Raw genomic sequence first — 20,043 nt, forward strand, 5'->3', positions numbered from 1 at the left:
GACGGGCGGGAATTCAGCTCGCGTGGAGTGTGGGACCCGCCGGGCTCGGAGTCTCCAGCGCGGGGGAAAAGCGGGGCCCACGCAGCCAGGATGAGCGGGGGAGTCGTCCCTGTGCCACCCCCGCGCCACTCCCCACGTGGCGGCCGCGCCCCCGGGGCGTGAGTGTGTACGCGGACGGTAGGGGGGCAGTGAATGAAGCCCCAGCAGCCAATCAGCACGGCCGGCGCGCGGGACCCCGGGAGCGAGGCCCAATGGCGTGCTCTGGGCGGCCCAGGCGGGCGGCAGGCGGACGCGGGGGGCGGGGGCAGGGGCCGGGGGGCGGGAGGCGGCTCCGCTGGCAGCCAATGGGCGGCGGGCGGGGTGGGGCTCCGGAGCGCTGAGCGGGTCCCGGCTTTAAGCCGGCGGAGCGCGGCGGCTGGGCCCGCAGACGGAGCGGAGCGGCGGCGGCGGCGCGGCGCAGGGCGCGGGGCGGCATGGCCACCACCGCGCAGTACCTGCCGCGGGGCCCCGGCGGCGGAGCTGGGGGCACGGGACCGCTTATGCACCCGGACGCCGCGGCGGCAGCAGCGGCGGCGGCGGCCGCCGAGCGGTTGCACGCGGGGGCCGCGTACCGCGAAGTGCAGAAGCTGATGCACCACGAGTGGCTGGGCGCGGGCGCGGGCCACCCCGTGGGCCTAGCGCACCCCCAGTGGCTACCCACGGGAGGCGGCGGAGGCGGCGACTGGGCCGGCGGCCCGCACCTGGAACACGGCAAGGCGGGCGGCGGCGGCACTGGCCGAGCTGACGACGGCGGCGGCGGCGGCGGTTTCCACGCGCGCCTGGTGCACCAGGGGGCGGCCCACGCGGGCGCGGCATGGGCGCAGGGTGGCACGGGGCACCACTTGGGCCCGGCCATGTCGCCGTCGCCGGGAGCCGGCGGGGGCCACCAGCCCCAACCGCTGGGGCTGTATGCGCAGGCGGCCTACCCAGGGGGTGGCGGCGGCGGCCTGGCCGGGATGCTGGCGGCGGGCGGCGGCGGTGCGGGGCCGGGCCTGCACCACGCGCTGCACGAGGACGGCCACGAGGCGCAGCTGGAGCCGTCGCCTCCGCCGCACCTGGGTGCCCACGGACACGCACACGGACATGCACACGCGGGCGGCCTGCACGCGGCGGCGGCGCACCTGCACCCGGGCGCGGGCGGCGGTGGCTCGTCGGTGGGCGAGCACTCGGATGAGGACGCGCCCAGCTCGGACGACCTGGAGCAGTTCGCCAAGCAGTTCAAGCAGCGGCGCATCAAGCTGGGCTTCACGCAGGCCGACGTGGGGCTGGCGCTGGGCACGCTGTATGGTAATGTGTTCTCGCAGACCACCATCTGCCGCTTCGAGGCCCTGCAGCTCAGCTTCAAGAACATGTGCAAGCTCAAGCCGCTGCTCAACAAGTGGCTGGAGGAGACCGACTCGTCCAGCGGCAGCCCCACCAACCTGGACAAGATCGCAGCACAGGGCCGCAAGCGCAAGAAGCGAACGTCCATCGAGGTGGGAGTCAAAGGCGCGCTCGAGAGCCACTTTCTCAAGTGCCCCAAGCCCTCGGCGCACGAGATCACGGGCCTGGCCGACAGCTTGCAGCTGGAGAAGGAGGTGGTGCGCGTCTGGTTCTGCAACCGGCGGCAGAAGGAGAAGCGCATGACCCCGGCGGCCGGAGCCGGCCACCCGCCCATGGACGACGTTTACGCACCCGGCGAGCTGGGGCCGGGCGGGGGCGGTGCGTCACCGCCCTCGGCGCCCCCGCCGCCCCCCCCGGCCGCGCTGCACCACCACCACCACCACACACTGCCCGGCTCGGTGCAGTGACCCCCGCGGGCCGGGCCCCCGCCGGCGCGCGGCGAGGCGCCGCGCGGCCTGAACTCTTTTTGTTCGGTTGCTTTGGATTTTACAAACAGCCCAGAAACTTTCGAACAAAACCAAACACCCGGACGACCCTCTCCGGCGAGCGGCGAAGACGGCCGATAGGGCTGCGTCGCCCGAGCCCCAGGAGAGAGGAGCGAAGATCCGGACCGCGCCAACTCACCCCGGGTATCTTGCCCGCCGCCTGCTCCCTGCCCTCATCCCCTCGACGACCCCCGCCCCTGCCCCCCGGGCTGTTCGGGGCCGGATCCCGGCAGCGGCCTCCCCACAGCGACAGGTAACGCGGTACGGGGTTAGGGATTCCCCGGGAGAGAGGACGAAGAGAGGAGAGTTCCCATCCCTCTCCCCGGCGCGGATGCCCAAGCCTGGGGGTCGAGGTTGGGGGACTGTCACTTTATTCGCTCCACGCCTCTTCTCTCCCATAAGGATGCGCCCCATCCCCCTTACCCTTTCTCCGGGCTTGGTTTTTTACGGTTTTTATTTATTCATGGAGCCTCTCGGTTCCTGGGGTCCTTCTAACTCCGCCCGCGCCCTTAATTTAAATCGCTGTATACTGTATTTATCGGGGGCCCCGGCGGGGAGGCCGCGAGAGCCGCGTCTGTGTATAAAGCAGGAAATAGCCAAAGCTTTAATCTAGCCTAATTTATTTTTTCCCTTTACCTTCCCCTACCCTACCCCAAAAAAGCAAAACAAAAAAACAAAAAAAAATTCGAGTGTTCATTTTTCGTTTCGTTTTATCCGAGCTCCAGCTCGGTTCCTGGCCACACCGGAGGGGTCTGCACTCCCACCCTCACCCCGATGGGAAGGGGCTTCTGCCCCGCTGCAGACTGACCACCGCACAGCAGGGACCCCGCTCCCCGCGGGGCCCTGCCTCCCTGGCCACAAACAAACGAAACTTGGAAAAGTTGGAGATATTTTTTAACCAGCTGTAGAAATAAGCCGTTCCCTGAGAACCTTCTGCCTAAGTCCCCGCAGCTTCCGTCTGCTCCTTTCCAGCCCCCTGGGATGCAGGATGCTCGGGGAGGCCTGGAGAGCAATTCCCCAAGTTTGGGGTGAGGTGGGAACCATGTAAATATGTGAGATATGTACACACTGGTGGGGAGAAGAAACATTTTGTGCTTGGCTTTTATTTTTGGTTTCCCGGGTTGCCCTCCCTCCCCATCCTAAAGGATTTTGTACTCTGACTAATCTGAAAAAGATATTTTAATATGATTTCCAGATTTCTGACCCATCTCTATTTATTTTCTGGATGTGTTTGGAGCTTCCCCCTTCTCCATTTCTTGTTCTGTTTGAATTTAAATTTTGTTATTTTATTTTCATTTTTTGGAACAATGTTTTGATGCATTCTCTTTGTATCTTTATTGCAAAAAAATGTAGACTGGGAAGTTCCCTTTATATTTATGTTATAGTAAATATTTTATTACTCACATAAACATGTACCCCAGGGCCGTGTCCTGTGCTCTTTACTACCAGGGCTGGGTTGGTTTGCGGGTGCAGTGATGGGATACCCTGGCTTATCTCCCCTCAAGTTCTGGCCTCACTATCTTGGAGGAAGGTGACCACACAGACCTTCTTCCAGGCCAGTATCAGGACCGCCTGTTACTTGAGCAACAGTTGGGCCCCAGCCTCAGGTGAGTGAGGTTAGGGAAGATGCAGCTGCCTCGTGTCCCCTTCCATAAACAGACTATTCTGAGACCTGACCAGGGCCTAGGACACCCTCACGGAATTGGGTCTGCCATTCCTCAGGCACAACTCGACTGCTCTTCTCGGCCAAGGAAGAAGCCTGCTTCCACCTGGACCACCAGCCTGGCGTCTCTGTACGCTCCACCCGGCACCCCAACTCCTGATTTTGGTTTCACTTTGTACTCTGTGTGTCGGGTCCAGGCCAACTTCATCGTTCCGGGTTCTGGGGCAGCTGGAAGCCAAATCAGACCCCACCAGCCCACCCTAGCTGGCTCTCCACCGGCAAACAAATGGTACCCAAACCTATGTGGATCCACTGGTAGTTCTAACAGCATAGACAGCGGCCCTGTGGGAGTTGAGTCGGCCTGGGGAGGGAGCCCTGCCTGTCTGCTTGGGCAAAGCCAGTCCTACTTCTCTGCAAACAAACCACTGCCCCAACTTGTTTTGGGGAGGAGGGGGCACAACTGTAAAAGCCTTGCCATCTCCTCTCCAGGGGTGGGTACCCAGAGGACCTTCCCCACTCCCCAGCCAGGAGTGATGCATATGCCTATGGGAGGACTCCAGGGCTGTGCAGTCGTGACCTGGGGAGGACACAGACATTCTCAGACATCCCCTTCTCATGCCTTCAGCAGCAACATCCCCCGACTCCAGAGTCAGGATGGTGGAGGCAGGTCTGGGTTCTAGGGCCAAAGCCCAAGACTACCTGTGTCCCAGTCGAGAACTTCCTTTTCCTTTAAAACAGCTGTTTCCTCCATAGATGCAGCTCTTGTCCCTTCTCAGGAGAAATCCTCAGGTTTCTCTTACTCTTCGTGCAGACAAAGCTTGAAGTCACATCGCTTGACTGGGGAGAAAGTTGTGTCCCTTGTGAAGGGTGTATGTGTGGCCTTCTCCCACCAGGGAAGCTGCCCAAGTCCAGCCTGGTGAGAGGCCTCGGCTCCAGCCAACAGCATCCCGGGCACCCAGAGGGGTGTTCCCAGGCCCCCAAGTTGGCTGTCACTGGCCAGGCTGCGTCCTCAGAATGACTGTACTGAGCTGAGAGTTCCTGGTGACTTTCTGGGCTCTGCCCCTCAACCTCGGGGGAATTACTTCTACAAGTACAAAAGCCGCCATGGTTTTCAAAGGCTCGCTCACTGCTCCTTTTTTTTCCCCTTCAGTCCAGCCTAGTGAGCGATTAGCCCTATAATTGGCACCTGTGTCCCAGCCATTCCCTATACTGGCAGGCCAGTGAGCCCCCTTAAAGAGGAGGCCAGGAACTTACCAGGTGGCCAGGTGACAGCGTGGCCGGGAGCCGCCAGCCACCCTACCTTGGCCTCCCATTTCCTGCTCCACTAATTTCAGAACTTTGAAGCAGTCCCACACTCTCTGCCACACTCCCTCCTTATTTCTCCATTCCTGGATGTGTCCCAGCCTCAGGGCCCTGAAATGGAAGCGAATGAAGCTCAGAGCTCCCTGCCGCCAGCGCCGCCCTGAACTTCAGCAGGTTTGGAGGTTGGAAAGGGCGGCCGGGAAGACCTGGCTTTTCACTGGCCTCTGCCTGCAGCTGACATCAATTGATTGATTGATTTCCTAATTGTCTGCTTAATCCTATACAAGAGGGTGGATTTATTTAAGCGAGTCAACTCAAAAACAGCAAAACAATGTGGCCTCCCAAGAACCAGCAGCAGATGAGTAGAACAAAAAAATGAAAAAAAGTGGAAGAGGGACAGAAGAAAATAATATTCCACTTTGTGAGGATTTTGCTTAATGAGACGCCAGCCTGGGACAGCTACTCAGTGACCAACCCCTTGGTCACAGAAGACCCCAGGGCTCCTTCCCCCAGTGTCCAGCCTGGGGTGATGGTAGGAACCGCAGCATATTTGACTGTATAAGGAGCAGCCATAGGGAGAGAAATATTTTGCCCTGGAGTCTTACTCCCTGGATAGAATACAATTTAGGAAAGACACAGTCAGCTGTGAACTTGACTGCGATTTCTCCATCCCGTGTGTATGTGGATACACAGGCTCACACCTGAGAGCCTTAGACTTCCTTTCATTCAAGAGAGACAGATGTCCCTGGCATCGACCTCCAAGGAAGCCCCAGGTTTCCCTAACGGATTTGGAATTTTCTGATTCCATCTCCCTCCCCTTCTCATTTGAACAAAATTATTTTTTATGATCATGCAGCCACAGATTCTGATAGTTAGAGCTTCACTTTCCCCATGTGAACCTCTGTGAATTGGTGTATGAATTTGTATACGTACCACTGTGCCTGCAAATCCGTAGCTGTTCCCAGGGATAGGAGGGGGGAAAGGAAGTCCATGCTACACTGCTCAGGCTTTGATTTGCAGGGCCGGCGGGGGCGGGGAGCAGGGTTGGACAACACAAGAAGAAGGAAGGTGGCCATGGTGGTCACCTGTGATCATCAAAGCAAACCCCTGCCCTAAAGCTCAAGAACACTGCTATGCTCCCCCACCTCCTTCCCCAGGAAGTTGCACTAGCTTATATGTTGTGTGGCTTAGGTCCTGTGCAATCATCCCTTGACCCAGGACTCATTTGGGCATCCACGGGACTAGCTGACCCCCACCCACAGCTGCCCACTTAGAGCTGTTTGGAATCAAGTCTACTCTGGAGAGGCTCTGGGCCTGCATGTAAGACGGTCAAGCCCCTAGTGACGCACCCAGGGCCCAGGCTTCCCCAGCAAGGCTTGAGCTCCAGAAAGGAGACCCACCTGAGCAGGGGGCAGAGAAAGAGGAGGTCGGTTATCTGGCCCAGCTGCTCCCCCTAAGCTCAGGGAAGAGGATTCATCGGGAACCTCCTGCTTAGTGACCAAAGCCAGAGGAGCCGTCAATCTTGTCCCTGCTGGGCATTTTTGAAGGCCCCAGAATTAGTGTTTGGCCTGCCGTTCAGGGCTCCCCTTGTCGCCTTTGAGACCTCCATGTGGGAGGACTGCCCTCTATTGGTTCCTGAGCTGAGACATGGCAGCAGCCACTAGGGCCACCTCGCAGCTGAGCACCCCCCCAAAAAATCAGCTTCAAGTTGGCTGCTCTGTGGGGGCTGCCAGGTAGAACAGAGGCACCTGTCACCTCCAAGGAAGCAATCCTGCTTCACACACACACACAGGCTTGCCCACGATCCTTCCTTCTCCATCTACCGCCACACCCATTCCCACAGCCATTCTCGGAAATTCGCCAGCACAGCTATCTCCTCTGTCTCTCTCCCACTCACACTCATCCCCATCACTCTTCCTCTCAACCAGCTAAAACCCCAGTGCATGCTCTCGCCATCTTGCTCACTCACACACATGCTAACTCACTCGTGGTCACACCCATACCACTGTTTGGCTGTCCAATACCTGCTTCGTGGTCTTTGGCACTGAGCTCTCCACAGTCACTGGGCACCTGGCACCTGTAGTATATGACTTAACACGCACAACCATCCTTTGCAGCATTTGACAGGGTCCCTTTCTTTCAGGCTTTCCAATCACTTACCCCACAAACCGCTTTCCAAACACATCCCTGCCCATCATTGTTCTCAGCTCCTCCCAGATCTCTCCTGCTCCCTTCAGATAATTAAAGTTAGGCTGTGTGTTTGTATGTATGTGTGATCTTATTTTTTAAACACACACCCCCACACGTACATATGCGTGTATATATACAAACACACACAGCAATTAGATCTACCCCTGTCTTGTGCAGTAAAACCTCAGCTATGCACATGTCCCCACATCGTCACCCGATGAACCCAGCATCACCTAGTCACGGGCTCCTGATGTCTCACATACACACACACACACACACACACACACACTGGCACTTTCACACAATTACACCCATCCCCAGCTCCCTGGTGTTTCTCCGGGGGCACAATCCACCTCCCACCCACCTCCAGGGCATCTGAACGGGTTCCGCTCAGATGAGCTAACTACCAGAAGGGCCCTTCTTCAGCCCCCCCAAACACACACACAGTGGACATGTCTCTGGCTGAGCCTGACTAGGGTGGGTCTGGGTATTATTAGGCTGCAGAGACAGCACGGAGGCATATGGTCTCATACACAAGAAATAATGTTCATGTTAAATCAGACCTCATGCATAATGCATGGTGCCTGATCTCACATTATTTTGGGTGTTCGTCAAAATCAGTGTTCTTTCTTGTGAGGGCTTCTGAAAAGAAGGGGAAAAGGCGTTTGCTAATCGCACCTGCAGCCTGGACTCAGGGAGCCGGGAGGGCCTGGGGAGGCTCCCTCTGGCCCCACTTCACCCACCAGCGGGTCTCATCCCTCTGTCCCCTCTGTCTTTCCACATGGAAGGAGGGGCTTACTCGGGTTTGTAGCAGGCGTTAAGGCCCCGTGTTATTTTTATTTCTTTTCTCTCGGATCTCTGTCCCCAGAGGGTTCTGGGGAATAGCAGTGACTCTGTCGTTCTCACACCCGATTCATTTGCCGTTTTATGAACTCCCCGTTGATTCATCGCCTCCCTAAGTCAATGATTCACTCCTGATGGCTTTTCAGAAATCCTTCTTCAAAGGCTCCAGATTATTCAGCTCTGAACAGGAGCAGACCTGGACCCGGCACTGCTACTGTTCTGTTTGCTTAGGGTGGGAAATTGTCATGGTCCTTGGCCTTTCCCTGGGGCTGGCCGGCCTGGGGAAGAGGGAGTGCTCCCCTCACGCAGAAGCTGCTAGAGCTGACCTGATCAGCTCACGGACAGATCTGGCCCTCCAGCAAGGCCCCCTCCGACCACTGAGGGTCACCTGCCTTCTCCCATCGTCATCAAAGTCTCTGGGTAAGCTCTCCATGTCTCCAGGGAGGCAGAGAGCGAAATGGTAAAGCGCAGAGGCTGTGAGACCAGACGGACCTGGGTACAAATCCTGGCTCCACTTCTTATCAGCTACATGACTTTAGGCCAGCTACTTACCCTTTCTGTGCCTCAGTTTCCTGATACAGAGACAATGGCAGTTCCTACATCATAGAGCTATTTCTTTTTTTTTTTTTTTTTTTTTTTTTATTTATTTTATTTTTTCCCCCCAAAGCCCCAGTGGATAGTTGTGTGTCGTAGCTGCACATCCTTCTAGTTGCTGTATGTGGGACTCGGCCTCAGGATGAACGGAGAAGTGGTGCCTCGATGCGCACCCGGGATCCGAACCCGGGCCGCCAGCATCGCAGCGCGCGCACTTAACCACCAAGCCACAGGGCTGGCCCCCATAGAGCTATTTCGAGAATTAAGTGGGATGATGTACTTAGAGCACTTAGCATAAGTAGGTGATGAATGAATGAAAGCTGTTTTATTGTGGGGCCTGGGCAGGACATTGCATGAAAACAAGTGAATGGGGAAGAAAACCAAAATGTAATGAACTTCTACTACGGACCCCACTTTGTCCAAGGGACTCCGACATAATACTTATCCAGCACTTACTTTGTGCTCTATTTTCATGATCTCACATTAATTATTCCTATTTTGCAGATAAGGAAACTGGTGCCCAGAGAGTTTTAGTGACCTGTCCAAGGCAGCAAGACTAGTTAATGATAGAACCTGGGATAAAACTCATTTTTCCTAACACCCGAGTCCGTGTTATTTTTACATTCCCTGCTGGGGTGAACAGCAGTGTCCAGTGCTTGGGGTATGTGCCCAAAGCAGAGGGGGTTCCAGAACTCAGGACTGGGCTGGAGAGAGAAGTGGGGACCAAGGGTATTGGAGCTAATTGGCTAGGATCTGCCTCCCTCTCCACCACCCAGCAATCAGGTAAATCCCGTGAGGCTCAAGGAAGTTGGAGGAGTTGCCTGGGATCAACAAAGTCAGGAAGCCCTCCTGATGCGTCCATTCAGAGCACTGTGTACCGAGAAGCCACACACAGTGATTAAGATGTGGGCCCGGGTGTCTGCCCAGGCTTTCCTCCTGGCTGTACCGCCTACTACCCATGCACCCTTAGGCGAGATGCTTACGACCTCCATACCTCAGTTTCCTCATCTGTCAAAAGAAGATAATGATAGTACCAGCCTGGTAGGATTGCTGTGAGGATTAGGTGAGAGATGACATACATAAACACTTAGAAGAGAGCCTGGCAAATTCTAAGTGCATGTTAAATGTTAGCTATAAAATTAATTTCATATATACAATATATATTATTATATTATTGCTGGGCTGAAGCAGTGCAGAAAAATAATGTGTAGTGCTTTTTTTCCCCCCAGAATTATTTCTCTTCATTTTCAAAGCCATTCTGGAAAGAAAAGTTCAAGCTCTCCATCCCCAGTCCACAGATGAGGAAATGGAGGCCCAAGGATGTTGAGGGACTCAACACAACCCAGAAAATTAGTGGCAAGTGCAGTCTTCCAACGTATTCCCCCCTTCTGCCTCTTTTTGGCAACCCCATGCCCCCAACAATGTGCACTGAACCCCTTCTAAGTGCTAAGGCTCTGTGCTGGGTTCTGGGGAGACAGCACCCAGAGGATCAGGGAAGGCCTCATAGAGGGTAGTAGCATTAAGTTGGGTCATGAAGAATGAGTGGAGGTTTGCCTCGGGGGCTCATGGCTCAGGGCCTGATCCCAAACAGGCAAAGCCACTCAGCACCAGCACCCTCAGACCCCACTCATTCCCCCTTCCTGAACCTTCCTGCCTCTTCCTGCCCTGCTCAGGACCCTTTCACCAGTGGTCTCCCACCTCTCCACTTTGACTCTAGCCAGAAGATTCAACTCGGAGTCAAGGCCCCTAGACCACACGGAGCTACCTACTATGAGATTCATTTGACTATAGATTCCTTCAGGTCCCAGGTTCTGCTGGCTCCTGGTTCTACTGCAACCCTGCCCAGAGGTTAACCACCAAACCCAGGGCATCCCAGCCTCAAAGGTGGGGCCCAGGTACCTGGCTCCAGGCCTCACTCCACTGTTGATCCTTAGTATGACCCAAGTTGTGTCATTTGTCATCCCTGAACCTCAATATATGAAATGGACATTCCCTCATTGATCCATCCATCATTCCTACATCCATGGACGCATCCATTCATCAACCCACCCACCCATCCATGCAAACATTCATTCATCCATCAACCCACCCATCCACTCATCCATTCATACATGCAACCCTCAACCACTTTTTTTTTTTTTTGTGAGGAAGACTGGCCCTGAGCTAACATCTGCCAATCCTCCTCTTTTTGATGAGGAAGACCGGCCCTGTGCTAACATCCATGCCCATCTTCCTCCACTTTATATGGGACGCCACCACAGCATGGCTTGCCAAGCGGTGCGTCGGTGCACATCGGGGATCCAAACCAGTGAACCCTGGGCCGCTGCAGCGGAGCGTGCGCACTTAACCGCTTGCGCCACTGGGCCGGCCCCCTCAACCACTCTTAAACCACCCATCCATCCATCCATCCATCTACCCAACCACCAACCATCCATCCACTCATCCATCATCCATCTTAACAGTCAGGCCCTATGTTGAGCAGTGGGAACACAGAGATAAATAAGACCAGTCCCCCGTCCTTAAAACACTCCTGGACTAGCCTCTTCTCTTCCTACCTCTCAGTCATGTAGGGCAGGCATGTGAGAGCCCAAATGAGGTCACCATTTGGGAGGAAACAATGAATTCTATTGTTGCATCTATGAATCTTGTGTGTTAGAGCACTGGGAACCTCCATGCCCCACTCATTTCTTCAGGGCCTACAGAAGATGTAGTCCGTGTGGCCTCTGCATGGCCCTAGGACTCCTTTTAGCTCTAATTTCTCATTCCAGGGATACCAGGTGCTGACCTAAACTAGAGGGATTTCAAAGGAAGTGGGGGAGAGGAAGGAGCTCATGAACGACCTCTGCCAAGGCTGAAAATCACCGCTGGAACTCAGTTTTTCTACCAGAAATGGCAGGAGCATCTGAGCACCAGGGAGATTTGGGGAATGCTCTGGACCCAGGCTTGTCGTCCCCTAGCTATGTGGCCTTGAGCAAGTCCCTGCATTCTCTGGACCTCAATGTCCCCACTAGTGCAGTGTGAGGGGTGGTCTATGGGTCCTCCCAGCTCTGGGGTGGCCCTTCTCAATTCTTGCCTCCCTTCCAGCCTGGGTGGGCCTGCCCCTCTGACAATGGGGCCTCTCTCACCGGCCCACACATGAGGAGGGGTAGGAGATGACGTAGTTAGTGTCCACAGCCCTGAGCCCCCTGGCTATTCCACCCCCCCACCTCCCCTGACACAAACAACCCTCAGTCGCCTCCCCCTCCTGCCCCCCAGAATCTGGGCACAGCTGGGGCTTGCTATGCCCTGGCCACCCCATGAATCACCCCTCTATGGTCCCCGGGGGAGTGGTCCAGGGAGCATCCTACGCCCCATGCGGGGTGAGGGCCAGAATGGAGGCCCTCAAGCAGGCAGTGTCCACAGGAACAATGGGGGCCTGTGGCTGACAGCCGGAATGCAGCCATTGTCCTGCCCTGGCCCCCAACCCCAAGGCCGCAGGTCCCCAGGCCAGGCAGGCTGGCGTGGGTCGGTGCGTCAGGCGCTCGTGTGCCAGGGCCAGGACACATGGCCTGCCGCTTCCCCTCTCTGGGCAGGCAGGCGGGTGGGCCGATGGGCCAGACCCCACCTCCACAAAGGATCCCACGCACAGGGAGAGGAGAAGCAAGACAGGACCAGAGGAAGCCAAGCCGGCCTCTGACCCACCCATCCCTGGGGTACTTGGAGCAGACCCAGAGAAGAGGCCTCGCAGCTCTGAGACCCAAGCTATACATCACAGTGGGGAGGGGGACCACATTAGAATAATGCAGGATTAGAGTGGGGTTGCTATAGCGACGTATTAGGGCAATACATCTAGGGAGCCCCGGCCCCTTGGTGATGTATGACTCTGCTCAGCTGAGGGGAACGGGGGAGGGGACCTGTCCTGCCCCTCCAAGGGGAGAGCAGACACCAAACATTCTCTTCATGGGGGAGAACATCTGCCTTGGACTCCAAAAATAGGCTTCTCAGAATCCTGTCAAGGCTGAAAGAGACGCCCTGCCAACTCAACCTCCAACAAACTCACTTTAGTCCATGCTCAACTCAGCTCAACTTCAAATCCCAGGTCCGACCTCAGCCACAGCCCCCTGTGCCCCACGCCAACCTCAGCCTCAGCCTCCTTCCCAGGCTCTGTCCCTCCACCCCATCCCCTCCAGGCTCTGTCCTTTCTGCTTCACTGCTAAGGACCATTCCCGTACTATATGCCCCAGCATTCAATGGGATTAATAGGACTAGATCGGGGGAGAGGGTGCAAAAAAGGGAACAGAGGGAGGGAGGGAGGAGTATCCAGAAAACTGCTGGGCCAAACCACTCAAAGCTGTTAATTTGAGAGACGCCCGGAGAATGAGTGAGGGGCCTGCTGTCCCCTTCTCACCCACGCCCTCCCTATGCCGGCATCTGAGCCCCTACTCCCAACTAATCCCAGGTCTTGGAATTTGACTTCCCTCCACATACTCCCAAGGGCCACCAAGGGGGTGTTGGGGTGGACTAGCCCTAGTGAAAAAATTGGATGGGGCTCCCAACAAAGGAAAACTCATTAAAAAATCTTCACGTAATATTTGTAAAGTTATGTAACAGAGTCAGGACGTGGACTCCCTTTTAAACTGCTGTATCAAGTCATTTGTCCTGGCTTGCCCCACCTCAGAGGACCTGGCCCCCCACTCTCTGGGGACTTAAGGGAAAGATTCTTTGGAGATAACCCCCTTTGCTACATCCACCTTAGCATCTTGGTGAGAAAGAAGAGGAAGAACAGATAACAGCCTTCGAGAATCATGTGCCCGTGTGTGTATCCCTGTCTCTCTGTATCTCGGCTTTCCCTCTGTGTACACTTGTCTGTGTATAACTCTCACTGTGTGTGTGTGCGCACACGTGCATGCCTTGCCTCCTCACTGAATGGTAATTTTTAGTTAATTCAATTGATTACAATAATTAACACAACTCCCCAAAAGTCCTCCTTTTGCCCTTTGAAAGTGACCCTCTGGCCCTGTGCCAGAGAGGGGTGGTGTGGCTCCAGTCTGAGCTGGAAGATGCTGACCCCAGAAGTCACCTCCTCCCACAGGAGGACATAGGTCATAGGACAAGGCAGGGTAGGAGGCATTGCCCTCCACGTGTACACACGTGTCCACCGTGCCCATGAACACATGCATAGACACACACGCATGTACATTTTGGCCTTACCCTCGTGTTGTCCCCACAATGGAAGAAACTCGGTTCATCTTTGATTGGAAAGAACCCATAAGGGGGGTTTCTTCTCTCACTGTCCATCCTCTGAGCGTCTCCTTGCTCACACTCACACAGACATACACTCTCACACACAATATACACACACACACATATTGGAGCAAAGAGAAAAGCTAAAAGAAGAAGGTAGGGGAAGACAGAGTGTGTGTGTCCAGAGGATGATTCCTGGGGTAGGGGTGGCAGGGTGCCCAGGGCATTGAGTGGGCAGGAGAGCTTCATGGCTTCCTCTCTTCCCTAGCCAGCGACCAAAGGTCAGCCCAGGCAGCTCAGCCACGTGCGGTCCATCCACCCCCGTCGGGTCATGTGAGACCAGGACCAAAGCCTCATCAACACACCATTGTGCTACAGAGCCCAGCCTTGGGTTGAACTGGACAAGCCTCCTCCAGCCCAAGACTAGTCAATGCCCCCCCAGAACCTGGGGTCCCCTCCTGAGAGGACCCTCTCAGAGGGTCTCTCCGCCCCCACCTTGAGGACAAGCTGGGTGATGCTCAGCCCAATCCTATCCCTCTTTGGGACTTTCCATTCCCTTCTGAGAAATGGGAAGGAGCGGGCTTTCCATCTGCACTGAAAGTGCCTGGGTGGGAATGGCAAGCAGGGAGAGGAAGGGACCTCTTTCTCGTGTTCCCTTTAAGGGGCACATATACCATCCCATGCCACCCCCTCCCTGCCCATTCCCCAAATGCTCTGGAGGGAAAGGGAATGAAGCAGAGACGGCCGAAGAGTTGCCCTGAAGGTCACCTTGCACGTCAGCACTGGGATGGGACCCAGAGCCCCTTGCGCCCTGGCTGCCAGCCTGGACCACAACACAGGCTCCATTGACTCCTGGGCACCCTCTTTCCCAAGATGCACGCAAAGCTGTGGGCTCGTGGTTCCTGCCCACGGGCCCCTGAGCCCACAAGGCTCCACTGGGCCTGGCCCCACAGGACCCACCCAGGGGAAGAGGCCAGCGCTGGCTGGATGAACGGCTGTGGGTGGACGCGGCTCCCAAGGGGCTGGCAGAGGGAGGATGAAGGAAGGGATGGCCACTACTGCACCTACACAAGAATCTCCTGGATCTGGCCTAGAGGACTTCACGACCAACCTCTAGACCCCTGTCCTATGCAGTCTGGAATGGAGCCAAAGATCTTGGGGACACAGATAAGACAGATTCTCTGCCAGCACCACCTCTACCCTCCCCTAATTGCTACTTACTCCTCGCAAAAACAAGGACCCCGCCCACGCCACTGAGACTAAACCTGGGGCAAAACCATTGTGGCCCACCCTCTGTCTCCTACTAGGGAAGTCAGGTCCGGGAAGATGGTTGTATCTGGGGGAGGGGGACTGGAGGAAAGCCGGGACTCCGATAAGGGGAGGGCTGCCCCAGCGGGATGACAGAGAGATGATTAAACCCACAGAGAAGATTGATAAGGGAACTAAACAGCGGCAGCTCTGCAAGGTGGGCTGCGGACAGATCTCATCTTGTCCCAGCGGCACTCAGAGCACTGCGGGGCTGGGCCAGCCCGGCTGAGCTCATGACCCACACAAGCTCTGAGCGGGGATGGGGGTCGGGAGGGGAGGACTGCTCCCACCCTCTTCCCCCCAAGGCCTCTGACAGTGGCTTCCAGAGCCCAGCCCCCCATTCCTGCCAGGCTAGACTCCCTCCCTGCTTGACACCCCTCTGCACCTGGGCAGTGTGCCCCTCCTCACTGGTGCCCCCTTCACCCACAGCATCTCTGCCACAGCTCTCACTCTCGTTATTATTAGATGTGATTTACAGCGGAAACGCTGAGTCAGACAAACCGAGACTCCCAGACAGAGGCAGTGGGAGAAGAGAAGCGAGTCCAGGGGAGGTAGCCCTCTCTGGGCAGGGTCCTCAGAAGAAAGCGAGGAAATGGGGCTCCAGGATGAGCTGGAGATTCATCTCTCCTTCTCATTTCTCCTCTGTGCTCCAGGCCCCGGATCCTCACCTGGGTCTCCTGGACACTCAGACCCCTTTTCTGACCCCCACCCAGCCTTTCAGCTAATCCTGTCAGCCTCGGATCTTGCTTGGCAAGTTTGAGAGAACAGCCCAGGCGGAAGTCTTGAAATCAAGGTGGTTCTGCGGAGCTGTTACCTCAGACCAGGGCTCGTGGTTCAGAAGGCAGCCCCTGATTCCCAGTGATGGAGAGAGACAGGAAAAGTGCATTGCTGGGGTCCCAGCCCCCGACTCTGCAAGCAGAAAACACGAGCATTGTGTGTTCATGTGGGCGTCCAGAGGTGCAAGATCTCGTGGGGAGCACACCTTCCTGCTTCCACCTTTCGCAGAAGAGCCGGGTGGGCAGGTCCATCCCTGCTCCCTGGGTCTCTGACTCTCTGGCAGGGAGGAACTGGGCATTGTTGCCAAAAATAAACGTTCCCTCTCCCGCTCCCTGGCTCCCGGCTCCCGCTCATTAGGATGCGTGGCGTTTGGCTGCGGTCCCACACCTTGCAGCTCATTATAAATATGCAGTCGCTGCTGGCGCTACCCCAATCATCTCTGCAATCAGAGCTTTTAATTAGGTTAATTAAATTGTATCAAATCTCACAGGGACGCAGTTCACTGATGCTGATGAGGCAGCCAAAACAGACCCCAGCTCCTCCACTAATGAAGGCCGCTGCCTGCCTGCGCAGTAAGGGAGCCCAAGCACATAATAAACGGGCACATCCTCTGGGAGGAGCCACTGCCCAGGCCCTGAGCTCCAGGGACCTGGTAGGGGGTCTGCATCAAGGCCACCAGGCTCCAGCTGCCGTGGAGACTCCTACCCCAGGGACCATCCCCTTCACTGGAGAACTAACCAGGCAGCTTCGGGAGCCTGGGCAGGTGGGCAGTGTTAGGGCCCTGAGCAACTCCCCCCACCACCACATGGCACACTTAGGTATGCCCCCATGATCCACTGACTCCATCTGGGGTTCCTTCTTTACTTCTCCCCCAGAATGGCCCAACAAGGGCAAGACTCTGTCTCTCTCTCTCTCACACACACACACACACTCATAGCCCTGTCACTGTCCCTCTGGATTGTCTTATTAGCCAGGGAAGCCAGGCTGAGTCTAGAAAGCTCATCCAGCCACTGATGGCCTAGTCTCCATCTGCCATGGGGGCCATCTGCCCCTGTCAGGGGGTGGGATGGTTTATAACACTACCAGCCAGTAACAGGAGTGGGTGGCACCCCCCAGTCTCCATGTGCCAGATGGACCCTGCATCTTCCCACCTACCACTCCACCTAAAGAGCCCACTCTGAGGGAGGGACACTTGCCCCCGACCTCCTGGGATCAAATTAGCTAGAGATGCGAGATAGGGGCTTCCTCCCTGGCCCCTGCCCACCCTGAGCTGACTGTCCCAGCGCCCTGGCAATCCACTGCTGGCCACTGGAGACCACAGGCTCCAGAGCGAGAGGGCCCCGCAGTCCTCCCCTGCCTTCGAGCAGGAAGGCAAGTGCCGCCACCTCCAGAGGGGCTGCCCCGACACTCTGCTCAGCCTGGCTCCAACCCCCTCCTCTTAACCCCTCCATCTCCGGTCTCTGTGCTGAGCCGCTGAGGAAAGAGGATGGGGAAATTTTCAGTGCTCTCGGGACACGTTGTTTCTGCTGTAGAAGCTGGTTTTTTGGTTTGGAAAGGTTTTTTTTTTCCACCCAGTAATGTGAAAACATGAAACCTGAAACCAACCCCCCACATTTGTCACCTCAGAGAGAAGCCTTTGGGGTAACTGGGAGAAAGCTGTAAATGAGTCAGGCTGATTGGGGGGGGGGGGGCGGCCCAGCTGCCTCCAGGGCACCACAATTTCATTAACACTTGTGATCTGAGTATGGCCATCAGGTGACAGACGACAGGGGGAAAGGAAAGGGCTTCCTTCCCACCCTCAACCTCAAACACAGCAGTCCCCAGATAAACTCCTCTTGCCTAGAAATAGCTGGGTCCTTGTCTCTGTTCTGGACCAGCCTCTACCACTGCCCCGCCAAAGCAGAGGGCTCAGGACTGTACCACTGCCCCGGCACCAAGCCATTTGCTCCCCTCACATGAGAGAGGAAATGGCCATTGCCATTACTAGGGCCATCCAGTGAAGCAGACAAGACTGGACAGAGAGAACTAGGTACAAACTGGTTAGGAGAGAGACAGATGAGACAGCACTTCCCAATGTGATGATGATGGATCCAGGAATAAGGAACAAGGAGATTCCTTACAGGGAGTCTGAAGAAGCAGGAGGGATGTTTTCCCTCTGACCAGAGCAGTTTAGGAGAGGAGAACAAGCAGAAGCAGGACCTGGGCAGCCACTTGAGCCTCCTACCTCTAAGCGGACTTGAGAAAGGCTACCCTGCCCCTGGTAGTAGTTTCATAGCTTCGCTCTGAACCTTCCCTGCACTTTCTGCTGAGACAGACCCATGGAGGTGGGTGAGAGCCCTGCCAGCCGGGAGCCCCCGTGACCTGGCTGGCAAGAGAGAGTGCCCCCTCTGACCTCAGAAGGCAGCTGTACAAGTCCAAGAAACCCGAACTCGGTATTTCAGGTCCACCCCCAATTCTTCCACTCACCTGAGGCTCTGGGCCAGGATTCCCACCCAAGCTTCGGCCCGCCCTTCCCTAACACCCTGTGCGTGAGGCTCTGTGAACTGATGTGCTGGGAGAGCTTGAGAGAGGGCGGCCAGAACCATACACCCACTTGCCTCACTCTTTCAAGTCCCAACAGGCCCTGGCCTCACCGGCCTCCACAGGTAGGCAGAGTGAGTCTGCGTCTGCTGGCTGCCTTCCCCAGAGGGTGCGCAGCTCTAATTGTTCACTGTCCCACAACCAGCATGGGGAGAGACAGCAGGCTATAAACACTCGAAACTGTACGTGGGGAGCCCCCTACCACGTCCACCTTCTGGACACCCTGGGACTCCAAGACATGCTTCCTCCATGGTCTCCACTAGAAATGTGAGGGGAAAGCCCCTTCCTGCACAGTCCTTGTCTCAGGGCCACTAATCTCAAGCTGGGCGAGTGGAGATGAGGAAAGTCATTTTTCACAAGAGCTCTCCCCTATGCATTAAATCCAATAGACAAATACCTGCTAAGCACCTACGGAGTACAGGATGCTTTCAGCAGAAGCAAAGTGTGCTAGGCAGGTGGACACCAGCACCCTGAGAACCAACCCCAGTGAAGGGGCAGCAGCTCCACCTACTGGGCCCTTTCCCACCCTGTTGCCAGAAATCAGTTCCCTTTGGAGTCACAAGATTTTATTCAAGAATAAAGCTAGGGCTTGACACTCGCCTGCTTCCATCAGAAGGGCCCTAAGAGGTGGCAAAGGACTATGACTGAACCGGGCTGGTTGGTTCTCTGCTGGAGAGACCTGGGGGATCCACGTCGTCCACGTAGCTGCTGCTTTAGGGTATTGCTTTGTACAGGAGACCTGAACCACATGAGTTCTGACTCAGAGAAACGCTCCACCTCCATAGGCTGCCCGCATTCCCCTGGCACAGCCAGAGCAGGCTGCCACCAAGAGCCCTAACCACCTGCGGGGCATGGAGGGGTGGATCATAAGGAAGCAATAGTCTGTCCCCTTCCCAAGCAATGAGCCAGGAGCCTGAGGCCCCACTGAGCACCAAAGCTTCAAAGACCTGGCCTATTTTCGGGACCCATGAGGCTGGAGCCTCTGTCTTGGGTTAATCACAAGGGGCAGCCAATCTCTTCCCTTAGAAACCTTGGGCCTCAGAGACAGCCCTCAGTTTAACAGCAATTCAAGACCCCTAGCTGTATCCCCTCATAGTTCTGATTACCTCCAGCCTGGAATTCCAAGAGGATGGTCTTTCCTGCTCCATGTGGCCTGGCCTGTGCAGAAGCCTCTTCAAGCATCACTGTGTACCTAGATATCATGTGAGGACTCGTGTGGGTATCATCTGTGTACGTGAAACCCTGGTGGCGTGCTCGTGGGTATTCTCTGAGTATGTGAAACCCTGGTGGCGTGTTCATGGCTATCATCTGTGTAAATGAAACCCTGGTTGTGTGCTCATGGGTATCATCTGTGTACATGAAATGCTGGTGGTATGTTTGTGGTTATCATCTGTCTATGTGAAACCCTGGTGGTGTGCTCGTGTACCAGAGGGTATCTGGATGTGCACGCGCCTGTGTTTGTGAGGGCTGAGGGGTACGTGCCGTGTGCATCTATTGATGTGAGAGCCCGTGAAGTGTATGCACCTTTGTGTGAGCGTGTGCTTCAGGAGAAGACATTTAGGTATACTCCTCATGCTCCTCCCACCTTCCTACCCAGCAGGGGCAAGGGAGAGAATCAGAGGAGCAGTATCGGCTGTTCTGTCCCTGAAACAGACT

At 56.0% G+C, this 20,043-nt stretch overlaps 1 protein-coding gene across 1 annotated transcript; it reads left to right on the top strand.

Moving 5' to 3' along the window:
- Nucleotides 1–461: 461 nt before the first annotated feature.
- POU3F1 (POU class 3 homeobox 1) lies at nt 462–3,319 on the top strand. Its single transcript, XM_004426147.3, has one exon. It carries the CDS (start codon nt 474–476, stop codon nt 1,827–1,829), a length of 1,356 nt encoding a protein of 451 aa, XP_004426204.2. The 5' UTR covers nt 462–473; the 3' UTR covers nt 1,830–3,319.
- Nucleotides 3,320–20,043: the final 16,724 nt, after the last annotated feature.

This window comes from Ceratotherium simum, chromosome 22, assembly GCF_057802395.1.
Source record: "Ceratotherium simum simum isolate JZ-2026a chromosome 22, ASM5780239v1, whole genome shotgun sequence".
NCBI classification, from domain to species: Eukaryota; Metazoa; Chordata; class Mammalia; order Perissodactyla; family Rhinocerotidae; genus Ceratotherium; species Ceratotherium simum.